Source organism: Apostichopus japonicus, chromosome 2 (assembly GCF_037975245.1).
Source record: "Apostichopus japonicus isolate 1M-3 chromosome 2, ASM3797524v1, whole genome shotgun sequence".
NCBI classification, from domain to species: domain Eukaryota; kingdom Metazoa; phylum Echinodermata; class Holothuroidea; order Aspidochirotida; family Stichopodidae; genus Apostichopus; species Apostichopus japonicus.
In genome coordinates, this window is record NC_092562.1 from 24,268,054 (window position 1) to 24,283,788 (window position 15,735).

Here is a 15,735-nt window from a genome sequence, read left to right on the forward strand (position 1 = left end):
TGAATACTTGAACACCGTATTATACGTAGTAAAACTAACTCAACGCCCCCACTATAGGGACAACCTTACCAGAAATCTTCCCAACACCTCACCCTCCCTTCCCCAAAGAAAGAGTGAAGCCGATTTTGTAATGTCGCAAAGGCGTGAGTGTGGACTGTACTTTATATCATACAATTTCTATAACTAATATACAGTACTTCCAAATAAGCCGTCATCTAAATAGGCATGGTTGTTCTAGCGGATGTTCATGATCACCGCTTTTTAAATTACATTCACCATATCCATATAGGGTTAGGGATATATGTAGAAACGCAGAACGGCTGGGTCAACTGGTCACAACCACAGTCAGACTGTGCCGTTCGCAAAATGTCAGGCAAGTTAACATTCCACTTATAATGATAAATTATTGCTTGGTAGATATTTGTAACATTCAAGATTTGAATATGAGAACTGTTTCAAACGACAAAACTTCGGGATTGAACGGTTATGAAGGCATCGGCTGACAAAATTGTCAGTAGCTCTTAGGCTAACTTGTCTTTAGCCTAATGTTATACTTTGTCGTAGTTTGACAATATGCAACGTTAGGCCTATTAGTATTGAGTATTAGCAGATGCGCGACATTAGTACAATGAGCTCTAAGTGTACTACACTTAGAGCTCATGTTATGTTACTTGCTAGTGGATCCAATTGTAGAGGCCGTAAGACCATTTGGCAATTTATTACATACTGTCGAATAAATTCTTCAAAACATAGGGCACATGATCTAGCCTATATTATATGTATTTGGAGAAAATATGATGAAATTCTGGCCTGGGTGACTTCCTTAGTTAGAACTTAGCCCAGGCCTAAACCTATCAAGTATCAGTATCAGTATGTCACTTGTTAGCTAGAACTTTTAGAAGTACAGTAATAACTTAAGTTAGAACAGTGTGCCTACTAGGCCTTAGAAGTTGGTAGAAGAATGTACTTGAAATTCACTTACATTACTACCATAAGCACAAATTCATGAGTAACAAAATTGCTTCAAAATTATAAAGATCTGCAGTACCTATAGCCAACGCCTATGAGGAGTAAAGAATACTAATGTACTGTGGAATAGAAAATACCTTGTGGCCTGTGGACTAAGTGTCCCAAAGTACTGTACATGAGAGTCAAAAATAAGTTTGTAAAGTGGAAATGGTCTCCAAGTTTGGCTCTCTAATTCAGTCTTATATCTATTATCTAGACTGATTGCGTTAACTAGGTACAGCATCAAGGTAATTGTAATGCTTTTAACACTATGTAGATCACACTATCAAATATTAATATGTTTACTTACAATACATTGAATACCCATGTGTTCCCATTTTATCACAGGTCTCCTAAATCCCAACAAGGAAAACAACAGGATTGCCTGCAAGAAATGTGGTTACACTGGCCATCTCACTTTCCAGTGTCGTAACTTTGTCAGTGTCGACCCTTCAAGGAATGTAGCATTAGATATCAGCAGCACTAGCAGTGAAACAGATGAGAACGAAGTAGAAGGTCCAGTGCTTCCTCCACCCGATCATGGTAGTACCTTAATCATTTGTATACAGTACAGTACATTTTGCTTGGCACCATCAATGGTGCTCGGCAGTGTTTTAACAGAGGGCACTGTCATATGGGTGTCAATGTGCATGATATACAGTATGTACTGTTCAGCACTCTCTGCAAGTTAGCAAAGATATTGTATAGCGTGGGGGCTGTATTAAGGTGCTGCATTAAAGTAACATGGTCGCTTGCAAGCACTCACATTGCTGCAAACACGCTTGTTTGAATCTTGATGATGGTTGGCTAGTTCATGGTTACCACTAGTGCCTTTGCACCAAATGAAAAGCATACTGAAGGTAAAACAAGTAAAGGTGCTCAGATTTAAGAGATCTTCAGTTTGTAATTAATGTATAGTAATTTCTTCTAATTATTTTCTGTTTTCAGATTCAGCAGAGAAATCAAGCAGAAAGAAAAAGAAGAAGAAGAAACAGCACTTGAAAAAGTAAGTCTATATAATATATTTTCTCTATTTATTGCCCTTATAATCTTAATACAGTAGCACCAATGGTTCATCCACAGTAGAATATTGGATGGATCACCATCTTAGTGTGTGGTAGCACAATATTGAGCCAAAAATTGCATAGTTTTTTTTAGAGGTGAAAAGTCGTTTCAGTTTTGACCCCCTTCAAAATTTGTAAAAATATACAAGATATCACAGGGAAACTGTAGGTTTCACATTCTTTAGAGATCAGAAAATTAACTTAACTGTGATGCATTTTCTGATTCTGGTTTAACGTAAATGGAACTTTTTAAGGCTTTTGACCAATTACCGCAGGAAACTCTTAAAAGTGGTCCTGTATGTCATTTCTATTGCATTGTGGTTTGCCTGATTAAGTTGAAATTCTCCTACAATTTATGTTGGACATGATTTCTCTTGAACAGGTATGTTGGACAATTGGAAATTTTTAAAAATATCAGTTAAGATCAACTGAGGTCATCAGAACCATTGTTGTTGTTGTTATTTATCATTATTATACAGTTTTAAATACTCTTGACTAATACTGTGCAGGTACCAGGCAGGTATCCGGCCCTTTGTGGGGTGAGGGGGTAAAGCCAACTTTTTGTCCCCATTTTAAGAGACAAATAATTTAAATTTAACTCATACTTGAATATGACTTTTCACTACACCATATAGCTTCTACCCTCTGTTAGGATTTCAAAGTTTAGGAGGTGAGACACAAATTGGGGAGAGGTCAAAGGTGAAGGGAAGAAATTGAGTTACCAGTCAACTAAGATACAAACTGGCATTATCATACATCTTTTTAACAACATTGGTGTAGTACTGGGGTGGGCAACCAATGGCCTGTGGGCCACAAGCAGCCGCCAGTGATTTTTTTGCCGCCGTGAGATGTCTCAAGAAAAATGAATCTATTTTACATCATCACAAATACGAGCTAGCCGCTTAGAATTTATCGGCACTAATGATGCTGTCAGGTAGGACTATTATCCCCATTAATTATCAACTGTACTGTATTGACAATTATGTTTTTGTGAATACAGATTAAGTACACACACCTATTGCTTGAAAGTCCTCAGAATCTAAGGTTTGAAATCAACAGCAGGTCTTGGTTAGGTGGGGCCCAGTCAATTTTTCACTCCTTATATCTGGCCCATTCGTTCAAAAGGTTGCCAACCCCTGGTGTAGTACAACTTTGGATCTTGCCAATGCATAGGGCGTTTTGTGCGAGTGTTATTAATGTAAGCACTTCCAGAGAAAGTTTAAGGGGGGGTGGCACATGCCCCTATGACTCCACAGTGGTTACAGCCATGTATAGATTCGCAATAAAAGAACATTTTTCTTGCAACCAAAGTGCATTTACGATGAAGAGTACATCAGAACCTGTTGGTATTATCTCAAGTAGATTTTATCCAAGATTTTTGCAGATGTGCTACTTATAGCTACCTGTGCTGTTCTTAATGGCTGTCAGAGATGACTTTCTCACTGTTCTCAAACCATCAGCTGTTTATTTGTACCTTGTTTCTTCTAAGAAAGTTGCCATACGTCAGAGTGTATGGGTACAAGCAGTGTTTAAGACTGGTATGCATAAAGGGCACAATTTGTTAACCACAGCGTCATTTGTAGTAACAACTATGTGAAATGCGTTAATGATGTCCTGATTTGTAGCAACACTGATTAATGTTCTCACCGTTACTTCACATCAGGATGTTGTTAATGAATTTTACATGGTTGTTGCTACAAATCAGGACTTTGTTAAAGAAGTTTGCCCATTCTGCATTCCATACCTACTCACCTCATAACATAAAGGTGCCCTTTTTATTGGGGGGGGGTGTGGGAAGTTTTCATATTTTCTTAGGGGGGGGGACAATTTTCTGAATTTCGTCTGTGTTGGCTATAATATATGTAACTGTAAGAACATTAATTTATTTATTTCCTTTTACATTTCTTATTGCAATTCTTTCTTTGCAGAAAGAAAAAGTCCAAAACCAGGGACGTCTCAGAGAGCGATGATTCTGAGGATGACTCTGGCCACTCGGATGGTGATAGGAGGAAGAGAGAGAAGAAGAAGAGAGAAAGGAGGAGGAAGGACTCTAGTGAAACAGACAGTAGTGATTCAGAGAGCTCAGATTATGACAGAAGACGGAAGAAGAGACATAAAGGGAGTAGGAGCAGGACTAGGACAGATAGACAAAGAGAGACACAGAAAGACAGGAGGAGACGCAGGAGGTCAAGCAGCTATTCTGACTGATGCCTGTAAGAGACCTGAGACAAATAGAGACACAGGAAGACAGGTAGAGACCCAGGAGGTCTAGCAGCTATTCTGACTGATGCCTGTAAGAGACCTGAGACAAATAGAGCCACAGAAAGCAAGAGTCACTGGAGGTAAAGCAGCTCTTCTGACTGATGCCTGTCAAAGACCTAAGATGAAGTGTGAAGCAGAAAGTGACACTCTATTTGGACAGAATCTTTGGTGGACTTCACCAGAGTGGAGACTAGGAGAGACTAAATATTTAAAGGCAATAAGGAACAGGGTAGTTCTCTCATTGAATTTTGATTGATGGCCTTTTAGCAGATGATGATATCAAGGAGAGAGACCTCAGACGTAAGAAGATGGACACTGGCTGCTGCTCTGTCTAAACCTGGAACAAGGGACTGGCTGCCCTGACTGAATGTTGATTAACAGTCACTTTACAAAGACTGAGACCAGGAGAGACCACAGATATGGAAAGACATGAACTGACTTGTTTGACTGACTCTCAATTTAAATAGTCTCACAAACAAAAACACACATCAGCTGGACAGTAAAAAGGCTTCGAGACTGAGAGAGGTACAGGGGGGGTTGGTGGTGGTGGAAAGGGGCATTTAATGATTAAGAATGAGACAGAGATAAATGTTGGCTTTCTTAGTGAGTTATTTGGATCTTGATTCTGATTAGGGATCATAGTTAAGGCCATTTTAGGTGGGTTTCTTTCGGTGTCCTTCATGGCAAGGATGAAGGTGAAAGATGTGCTTTCATGAAAAGTGCTATCCATACATTAAAACTTTTAGTGTATGGAAAATTAAAAGGAACACTAAGTTTTGTTTTATGAAGTTGTTATGCCAGGGACCATTTTATTAGATGAACACTTCTTTCCTCCAATGAAGTTTAAACTTGTTTCTCATAAGTCTACTGTATATTTTTCTTTTTATGTATGCAACAGATTCTGTTAGATTTCACACAACTGATTTCTTGTCTTTATTTTCTTGCATTTCTATAGTATCTTAGTCATTACATGAATAATCTCAAACTTGGGAACCATGTCACAGACCTGACAACCCTGCTACCACCCCATCCCTCCCCACAAAAGATTTTACAAATCGTTATAAAGTCGAATGAAACTTGTTTATGTAAAAATTATCCACAACTCAGTGCAACTAACCTGCTTTACTTTGTTCTACCGGCTTGAAGATTATTTTGCTTGAGATTTGGAGATCTCATCGTGAGTCAATACATATACATGTGAGTCTGTCAGTTAGGTAAGCAGTGAAAGTTAGCAGATAGCCGTGTTTTCTGTATGGTTTTGTCATTGCCAGTATCCAAGATGGCTGCTTTGAAACCAAACAGTAGTAAAACATTTTTCCCAGAGGAAATTATTACAGCAAAGGAAAGTAACCACACCAAGCTGTGAACCTCCCTCTTCCCTTCTCCTCCCTTCCCCCTCTCCACTACTGTCCCCTCCTTATCATGTCTGTCCCTTCCCACACCCCACCCTCTCCCCTCCCTCCAGTAAGAAGGATAACCTATTACCGCTTCTATCCCTGTATTAATAAACACTTCATCTTAAACAATTACTCCAATGCGTTCTCCTCTCCGTGCAATACAATACAAGATCTACTATCTCTTCTTAGTTTCGAAAGATAAACATTTACTTCTGCTAGAACTTAGTTTTTTCACAGCAACATTTGAGAAGGTCAAGTTCGGTATACCAGACATTGGTAAGTCTACGTGCACACAGGCAGATATACCCATAGATGGTATCTCATGGATACTTTGCACAGCTGGTGTAGTCTTACATGATCTCATTACGGTTTAGTACTGACCCTGAATTGGCTGTCCGTTGTAGTTTGTCTTTCTAAAGTGTTACGTTATATTGTGTTGTCTCGGTACTAATGCTAGTGAATATGCATTCAGTTATCGCCGTGTTCAATTCTGAACTCTTAAGTTTGAGAAGAAAGGTTTCTATACTATTCCTTTAGTGCAACACGGGATATATATTTTGCTGACATGCATAATAAGCTATGCCCGGATTCTTATATATGTTAAAATTTGTAAATATAGCATCATTTTGCATCTAATCACCTAGCCATTTACCAAAATTTCTCAAAGGAAGGGGAGGGGTGAAACTCACATACGTAAGCTTGCTTAGAATACCGCAAAGAATGTCGATACCCGGTAACGTGTTTGTCACCGGGCTCCCTTTGCATTATAACGTTCATTTATATATATATATATATATATATATATATATATATATATATATATATATATATATATATATATATTTAATATTTATAATGTATATTTTTCAATATGTAACTTCAATTGAAAGCAGAATTAGTTTTCTGATTACTCATTGTCAAAAGATAACATATCAGACATGTATAAACAATAAACATATTGTCATATTCACATCGCGCTTTGCTATAACTACGGTATAGTTGGTGTTACTTATCGAATCGATTATCTTAGTGCGAAAGCAGCCCAACACCAATGCCCACTAAGCTAAAGGGCCGTTATATAATTTCTATCAATAATGAGCCAAAGTAGGGCCAACATAGTTGCCCAGTTACGTGAAGGACATTCCAGAACATTGAATAGTGTAAATTTGAAAGTATTAGTCTAAACCAGAAGACGCATAACTTCGATTCTTTTGTTCCTCCGTGTTACAATTTATTAGAGATGGTAGAAATTGGCTACCATAGTACTACATTTATCAATATCTAAGCTGATAGACAGCCCCCATTAGTATGTGTCATTCACTATTCTTTCACTCGTACACAATGGAAGTTCTTCGTTCATTACTCGTGATTACCCTTCTTGGCTATACCTCTGCCTGGTATATGCAGGATAGGGGTTCCTTTCCTTTGAATAATGCCGCATTCATATCAGTCCTTCACGGCAAATCTGCTAGTGGTGGCTACGATCTGGTGGTGAGCACCTTCAACGCAGTTCCCGGTACCACAGATGACGTCACTGTGGTTAGAGATGTAGGCTCGCAACTAGCTGGTGGAGCTAGCACTTTCCAGTTGCAGACGTTGGCCTCCGGGCTTCTCTGGCCAAACGAAATTGAAGAAGTACCAGGTCCGTTTAATTAAAGACCTAATTTGCTTTATTTATCGTATATTAAAGAAAATATTAAGCCTAACATGCATGCTCGGGTAAGTTATAGAGCTTAGGCCTATATACACTGTTTCATGAAGTAAAAGTAAGAATTGACAAGGAGTGACGTCATTGCCTCACATGGCTCCTGGGTGGCCGTTACATCATATAGGCTAGGATATATACTCCCGACGCTATCCATGTATAGTGTTCAGAGCTATCTATAAGGTCGAATTCTGCCTTCTGTTAGAGTTGCACTTTGGCCTTTACTATATTAGCTTCCTTCAGTGAAAACAATATTCAGATCACCACGAGGATATGAACGAAAAAGCAAAGCTGGGAAAAACATTTCATATCAATTTGTTGCACGATGTCATCTCAGATTGGAAGGAAAAACATGGAAGATTCTGAAACACGAGAACATTACATGTAAAGGTTATATTATAGGAGGAGGGGAGTTCAATGATTTGACCATACCCTCTTGCAACGAACGTTATGTATCGATGTTTTAAAGTTTTGTTTTATTTTCCAACAGACGAGGTGTTTGGCACATCCGGATTATGGTGGGTTGCTTGTGGGTTTTTGGTTCCCACTAAGAATGATGGATACGTCGCCTTTATTGAGAACGGAAATGATAACTCCGGTAAGAACTTCACAGAACCGTTAAAAAAAGGGGAAAGGGGGTGTTATCAAATCTACCAAAGTGAATTATTTGTTTCCGTCATGAAACTATATATTTATAAAGCCCAGCTTCTATCTGTGCCACAACGACACAGACTTGTACAGATAGGCTAGAACACAAAAAAAAAGACCATATCAATCTTATTGTAAAATTGCAGACTATTTGTGAAGAACATATGATCTAATTGGCGTTGTTGATGTGTACGTATCTTGCTATTTATTTGTTTGTTTACGATAACGACATATGGTGATGTTTGTACAGCCCATGCACAACGATTCTCGCAATTATAAGGTGTGAAACGCAAGGCTGAAGATTGTATGAAGGGGTCTGGCGGCTACAGCCCGGACGAGCAATAGGTCCATCAGGAACCTGCTGTCAGTTGAGGGGCTGTGGATCAAATTGTGACCACGTGGTTATATATGAAGAAGGCCTCAGAAATATGGGATAAAGAATACTAGCGCATAGTGCGATCATTTTCATAATGTACTTAACGCAGAAAATAAAGGAAAAACGATCCTGGCCCTATGGGGTCCGAACTGGCAGAATGTAACCCCCCCCCCCCCCCCCGCACAGTATTGATCGGGTTAACTACTATGCACCTGATTGCGTATTTTCGTGCCAAAATATATCTTTTGTATAATGATGTTATTTTGCTTTTACGCAATCGCAATTCTTCTGGGTGCAAAAACACCAAAATTGAAATTGTTTGGAAAGCTTTGATTTCAGTGATAACGTTCTACTTAGACTCCTGCATTCCCTCCAGATCACATTTAATGTTCCATTACAGTTAGCCCATCAGAATGGTATGGAGTTACTGAAACCAGTGCGGAAAATGGCGTCCAAGACTATTTCTATCATCGATCGTATTTTGTTGATGTGGACAATGATGGACTAATGGATATGATTGCCGCGAGAGTCAATGTACCAACATGTAAGTCAGTTATTTTGGTTATCAAAGTTATTGCATGATCAGGTATCAAAGATGTGAATTTACCTTCTCTTTTTTTAAATATTTTTTCCCTTCAAAATTCTGACACTGAAAATGGAAGCATGTCTCGTATAGCAATTAACATCAAACTTCCCGTCGGTTGAAAAGTATTCGATTTCACATGTATGTTGTTTACGTCATACATTCATTATGACTACTTTGCGCGTTAAGCGACGAGGACTTTCGGAACAAGAATTTCTACAATCGTATTTCAAATTACTACCTGCATTCACGCAGTGGAGACCGTTGTAGTTCTTTTTGTTCCTACCAAAATTAAAGTAACCTATATGGTAGCAAAACTGTGCTCTTATACGTCAGAAACGCATCACTCCACCAGGCCTGGCGAGAGGGGAAGGGAAGTTGGGGAGAGGGGAGGGGATGGGAGACGGGCTATAATTCCGAGTCCGGGGTCAATTAAGGTTCCCAGGAAATGTATGTGATAAAGTGATAAGAATAACGTATACCTCCTTTGTCATAATATACTGAAGTAGATATGAAAATCTCGTTCGTCGAGCTTGCTATCATCATGGATATTTTAATATTCTTGTATATTTATGATTTGCCTTTAATATACCTTTAATGTGCATTTTGTGTTCAAACTTTCCTCATCTATCCCTAGTCGGTGATACTATCAGTAATTTGGTCTTCTTTAAACAACCACGTTCTAACGCACTGACAACGAAATGGACCGAACGGATCCTGTTTGAGGGCCCTGATTCGATGTTTCGTTACAAAGAAATCCCCCTGCAGAATGGGCAGAACCGATATGTCATCTTAAGTACCCAGTATTTCTCGGAGAAACTTGTTATTTCTTGGGCCGACGGTAAAGCTATATATAGGCATTTGTCTCATACTGTTGTTGTACGACAATACAGCAGACTGTATAGGGGTACTGCAGTTTGCTTTTCTTTAATTGTGAAAATATAATTATAGGGTTATTCAAAGAGTTGTAACAAATCTAAATATCTGGGAAAGTATAACTTCTTTTGTGTGGTGTCATTTTGTACTTGGGAAGTGGATGGGGGAGGATGACGTTTTATGCCGACGTGATCGAAATAATTATAATAGTTAAATAGACATTTTAAATAGATTCATGAGGCCTTAAAGAGCATAATTAATCTCTTGTAGAGGAACATAGCAATTGACATACTGAAACAGTCTTTGGGTATTATAATCAACTCTAATGTATGATAGATGGTGATGGTAATGGTGACGGTGATGATGATGATGATGATGATGATGATGATGATGATGATGATGATGATGATGATGATGATGATGATGATGATGATGATGATGATGATGATGATGATGATGATGATGATGATGATGATGATGATGATGATGATGATGATGATGATGATGATGATGATGATGATGATGATGGTGATGATGGTGGTGATGATGATGATGATGATGATGATGATGATGATGATGATGATGATGACGATGACGATGACGATGATGATTCATATGTTTTGAACTTGTCTCTTTCTATCTATCTCCTTCATCTTATCAGGTAGTTCTTTTGCTCAAGCAACTGGTTCCGGTTACCTCTTCAACCACAGAACAATCGCTAGCGTAGCAGGAGAGCGGTATTTCGATAGTGAGGTAAGACTTACTTTAAGATAAACTTTTGAAAAATTTCGTCGAACGGAGGGTGCTCAGATGTAAAGTGGTGCTAAATTTTGTAACTTAGTTGTAGAAACTTTACTCTGCACCGCACATTCATGTTAATAATATATGTACTGTGCACCCATTGGTTGTGGGAGGGGGCGAACTCCCAAGATTTTATTCTAGGGGAGCACTTGGTTGTGCCTCTCGTAATTATATGTTGAATAATTAATACTCCGTAGGCTATTTTGTGTAACACCGCTAGGTGACAACTCCTTTGTGTATTACTTTCCATTATGTTTATTCCAATCATTTACGACAGATCGTTGACCTCAACGGAGACGGCGAACTGGACCTCCTCGTCACCGCGAACAGGTCTGGTTGCAATCTCTTTTGCTAGATACTTCATGATTACTATACCATAATAAACACAGTACATAAGACTTTTGTGTAACGGCCCCTCCCCTTTCCCCCGCCTCCGCCTCTGTTAGTGGGAATTGTTTAAGAGAAATATTCAGAATTAACTTTGAGATCGTTAAAAGGGAAACATTAACCATAGTGAAATCGTAGATTGAGTCATTACCAACAATGGCGCCGGGAACTCAGTTGACAATTATGTCACCGGGCTCCGTTTGCTTAATTTTTTTCTGTGTGTTTAAGTGTATCATGAAAACCAGAAAACGTGGTTCGTTATCTCATATTTCCCCTGCTCACCGATGACCCCTACCAAGGAAATGTAATCCCCTGACCCCCTTTGCAGGCCTCATGACCAATATAATGTAATCATCACACTGATAGTCATGGGCCGATATCCACCACCCCCTTCCACTTCCCACTTCTACCACCCCTTCCAGCTCCAACCTCCCTCCCTCAATAACGGATTTCAGGTCTATTACACTACTCCATTCTCAAACATTGCATGTATCATCCTGTAGTAATAAAAGAATTACTTTGAGATTTTTGTTTGGTTCAATCTGAATGTCCCATTACAGAACCCATCAATCACCCAATCAACCCCCCCCCCCCCCCTTCTTCAATGCCTCATACACATTTTCCTATACTTCTATCATTTGCTTATATGTGTGTTTCAGTGATGTAAATGGCAAACTGCTGGCTTTTGAAGTACCTTGGGACAGTCTCTTCACCGGACAGTTTACCAGATATCTGATATCAGAAGGGTACGCACCACATGGTGTAATAACTGGAGAGGGCGCTGGTTCTCCTGGAATGTCATTCTCTGTGTTTCCTAGCACAGAGCAAGTCAAGTAAGCATTACCATTTATGTGTGCGTGTATGCGTGTAGGCATTTGGGTTTGTCGTTGTTATGCAGATTCCAAACTTTGTAATTTGATGTTTGCTGTCGGTAAAAGCATGAAGACATGTGCTGCTTTAAATTTAACTTTGTCGGTTGATGTTTATTCATTAATATATATTAAATGTTTATTCCTTAATAATTATTAAAGATTTGGTGAACGTTTGTGATCATCTGTAGCCTACATATTCGAAGTATATATGGTAACAGTAATGATAACTATGACATACATATACATCATGTTTATGATTGCAAAAATTACACATACATAGTTCATTGTAACAAATGCAAATTTTTGCGGTGGTCAATGACAGTGAGTGAAGGTGACAGGGTGGGGTTTGGCGGTTGGGGAATGGGGGTTGGGGGTTGGGTATTGGGGATTGGGGCTTAGGGGTTGGTGGTTGGGATGGGAGTGAGAATCACAGTGGCGAAATATTACTGTATGATTAATATTGCAAACACCAAACTCATCAGCATCATCCGTAATTGACATAGTGCCCGATGTTTTACAGCTAATTGGGACGATAGGAGTGATGAGAAGAGAGAATGGGAGGGTTAGGGGAGGGGAGGGGAAGATGAGGATAGGGCGGAAAGAGCAGGGACGGAGCTTTGCCCCTGCAGCGCCTATTATTGGACGAATCCCTCAAGTTCGTGGTGTCGGTTAGTTACATATTCTTAAGGTGACTGTTCCGTACAGACCTGACGATATTCACAACCAACCACAAGGATTAGAGATAGTCACGCATTATTATACCAATGGTAAATTAACTTACATAATATATATATATATATATATATATATATATATATATATATATATATATATATATATATATATATATTTACATATTTACCTAGGTCAAAGCCCGACATTATTATGACTGGTGACGACGACAGCACAGTTTATTTATTCGAGGCGAACCAACAGAGTAACACTGCCGATTGGACCTACACCAGGAACATCATCTTCCAGGCAAATCGAGGAACCGTCGGTGCCCCTGCTGCACGTGACGTCGATGGAGATGGTAACGTGGAAATCTTTATCCCAGCATATTCTGATGGTGCAGTTCATGTAATGACTTACATTCCTTGAAGCTTCTTAATTAATTGTTCTTCCGCTCATCATTGAAGACATTTTGATTTTTTCCGTAATGGCTTAAAATTTAAAATAAAATATAAAAAATAAGGTAATATTTTACATTAACACTTTCCATATTAACAAAATTAACAAAATGTAAGGAAAGTGATGTATTTACCAACCACCCTTTCCTTTCCGCTATCCGCACAGGTTTTGTGAAAAGTAAACTCGAAAATAATATATTCATGCTTTTGAACTCGAGAATAATTCCGCTTCCAAAGCTGGAGGTTTTCAGCTTCATAAGAGTTAGAGGTCCTTTTCTCGTTCAGTAAACATCCTATTATGTAAACTTGTGCAGCACACCCAGCCGAATATATGCGATTCCATGCACATAATCTCTTCATGATATGATATATTGTACACATAATGTATACATTAATGAATAATTAAAACTTGGATTTACTAGTAAATTATAACGACCGCTTTTCCGTTATTTGTTTTATCATGTTCGATTTTCAGAAGATCAACCATGCATTTTCCTTCCTCCCACCCTTCCCCATGCAACTTCCCCTGTCCAAACTATACACACAACATTACCCCATATGACCCGCCCAATAACCACCTTACTGGCTCACTCCGTACACCATTACTGCACCTCCGATAATCCCGCTCTATCCCGACTCACCTTGCACGTTCGTTTTCCGAATCTGACCCAACCAGCTCCCAAACACACTGCCATAGTCGATCCCACTGCATGAGAGTGTAGACCATCATATAGGCCCACAGCACAATCAAATCAAATGAAAACTGGCTATCTGTAAGTTTAATATAAACAGATATAGGCCTATTAAATCTGTCAACGAATTCCATTTTATCTTCAGGAATAATTTGTGAACTATTATACGTTTTTGGTTAACTTAGGAGAACAATGAAACCTCTTTAGACTTTGAAATGAGCAAATTCCTCTACGCCCCCCCCCCCCCAACCCTTCCGCTATCAACAGCTCTAAATTAATTCATTAGCTAGCTAGAGTAGGTGTTCTTAACTGACTTCCTTTCATGCACCAGAGAGAAACATGGATTGGAGCAGTGAGAATATATGCATAGTTTTTGCAACCCTTTCTCCCTTCCCGTCGTAGCATGAGCGTGGTGCCTCTCGTGAGCAAAATACTCTGATTACGGAACTTGGGACTGGTTTAAATAATCCTCCAGTCATCACGAATCGATAAAAGAACATTTTCAGTATTGGCCCCAAATTTCAACGTGTTTAAATTCAATTTGCTAAAAGTTGTTAAAAGAACTTTCTGGGCAGTTCTGTCTCTGCTAATTATTAACAGACTTTGGGGAAGGGATCAATTAGACAATTAAATATCCTAGTAAGAACAAATCAACATTTTTGGAGGGTGGCAGTGAACATGGGCGCAGATCAGTCTTGGATAATGGTGGGGACGCGTGTCTGTTCTCTGATACTATCTAAGCGGAGCGCGACCATGGGTTCGCGCGAAGCGCACAAGAATTTACCTCCAATATACCTCCAAGATCGCCGGAAATAACACTTTCCAGACCCAATGATGCTCCCAAACCTCCTTAAGTTTGAGATCTCATGGCTTAGAAATTTAGTTTGGGGAAATAAATGGGCGTCTGCAGAAAAAAAATCAGGGGATAAATAATCCAAGTAGACTTTTGTATACGATGGTTCTGTGGTCCTCTCCCAGAAAACAATTATAGACTGCCGCAAATGCGATTTCCGTCCTATATTTAACAACTGTGGATAAATATAATAAAATGAGAACTAGTGATAATTTAAGTTACATCGACTTATATGAATACTGCTCCTGCATGCTCGTATATTCATCTTAGAAAGCTCATTCGTCTCACAGTACGATGAAAAGTGTACTATAGTGTAGCAGGTTGTAAGGCCCAGTTTAGTATTACTTCAGAGACATATAATTAGAAACATCCAAATACTCCCAAAATTTTATCTTCTCAAAATATTTCCCGAAATTGACCAAAACTTCAGGTAATTCAACTGAAAGTGGAAACACCGCAGGACGTGAAGCTATAGCTCAAATTGCCAACACACAGTGTGAGTTGTTAACGATTGTTTTGTTCGCACTCAGTCCGTTTTGCTGACCACAATTTACCAGTCTCGTGTATAGATTATGTTTAACATGATTGAATGTGTTAATACTTCAGCGGAGAAGTCACGCCTAACAACGTCAATAGTAATCATTCTCGTTTTTTATAGCATGTCATTTGCACAATGCTGGATCAAACTGCGCCAAAGTTCAATACAGGGGAATTTGAAATGCAACGTTTGGTCAAGACCAGTGGCGGCGGAACCGGGGGGGGGGGGGGCTTGGGGGGGGCTCAGCCCGCAATGAAAAAGCTGAGGGGGCAAATGCATGATAAGCCCCCCCCCCCCCCAATATTTACCAAGGCTCCGAAACGTGCATCTGCCCATTTTTCAATGCATACTTGTCGATCTGTCCGATGCACACGTATACTATATAGGTGTAATAATTTTAGTAAATGCTGGGGGACCCTTGGCCCGTCCCCTGGCTATAGACCACATTGATTGTCTGTATCATGTCTCATCGAATATTAGTGTTTTAAATAAGAGTGTAATAAGCTAAACGCTACACTCATTAAAATTTGCGTTTACACTACG

General features: G+C 39.2%; 2 protein-coding genes across 2 annotated transcripts; both read left to right on the forward strand.

Annotated features, from left to right (window-relative positions):
- Positions 1-217: 217 nt before the first annotated feature.
- Positions 218-5,126, forward strand: LOC139983139 (uncharacterized). Its single transcript, XM_071996518.1, has 4 exons — positions 218-373; positions 1,357-1,551; positions 1,957-2,014; positions 4,001-5,126. The coding sequence occupies exons 1-4, from the start codon at positions 226-228 to the stop codon at positions 4,278-4,280; spliced, it is 681 nt and encodes a 226-aa protein (XP_071852619.1). The 5' UTR covers positions 218-225; the 3' UTR covers positions 4,281-5,126.
- Positions 5,127-7,042: 1,916 nt separating this feature from the next.
- Positions 7,043-13,469, forward strand: LOC139982756 (uncharacterized). The gene is made up of 8 exons (XM_071995844.1): positions 7,043-7,373; positions 7,927-8,034; positions 8,861-9,004; positions 9,681-9,884; positions 10,581-10,672; positions 10,998-11,050; positions 11,767-11,940; positions 12,846-13,469. Exons 1-8 carry the CDS (start codon positions 7,073-7,075, stop codon positions 13,078-13,080), a joined length of 1,311 nt encoding a protein of 436 aa, XP_071851945.1. The 5' UTR covers positions 7,043-7,072; the 3' UTR covers positions 13,081-13,469.
- The last annotated feature ends 2,266 nt before the right edge of the window (positions 13,470-15,735 follow it).

Excerpts from the sequence above, each read along its gene's own strand:
- LOC139983139 (XM_071996518.1), top strand. The coding sequence starts at position 226 with ATGGTTGTTCTAGCGGATGTTCATGATCACCGCTTTTTAAATTACATT. Across the intron at positions 374-1,356 it reads TGCCGTTCGCAAAATGTCAG|GTCTCCTAAATCCCAACAAG; the intron begins GCAAGTTAACAT and ends ATTTTATCACAG. Across the intron at positions 1,552-1,956 it reads GCTTCCTCCACCCGATCATG|ATTCAGCAGAGAAATCAAGC; the intron begins GTAGTACCTTAA and ends TTCTGTTTTCAG.
- LOC139982756 (XM_071995844.1), top strand. The coding sequence starts at position 7,073 with ATGGAAGTTCTTCGTTCATTACTCGTGATTACCCTTCTTGGCTATACC. Across the intron at positions 8,035-8,860 it reads GAACGGAAATGATAACTCCG|TTAGCCCATCAGAATGGTAT; the intron begins GTAAGAACTTCA and ends GTTCCATTACAG. Across the intron at positions 9,885-10,580 it reads TGTTATTTCTTGGGCCGACG|GTAGTTCTTTTGCTCAAGCA; the intron begins GTAAAGCTATAT and ends TCATCTTATCAG.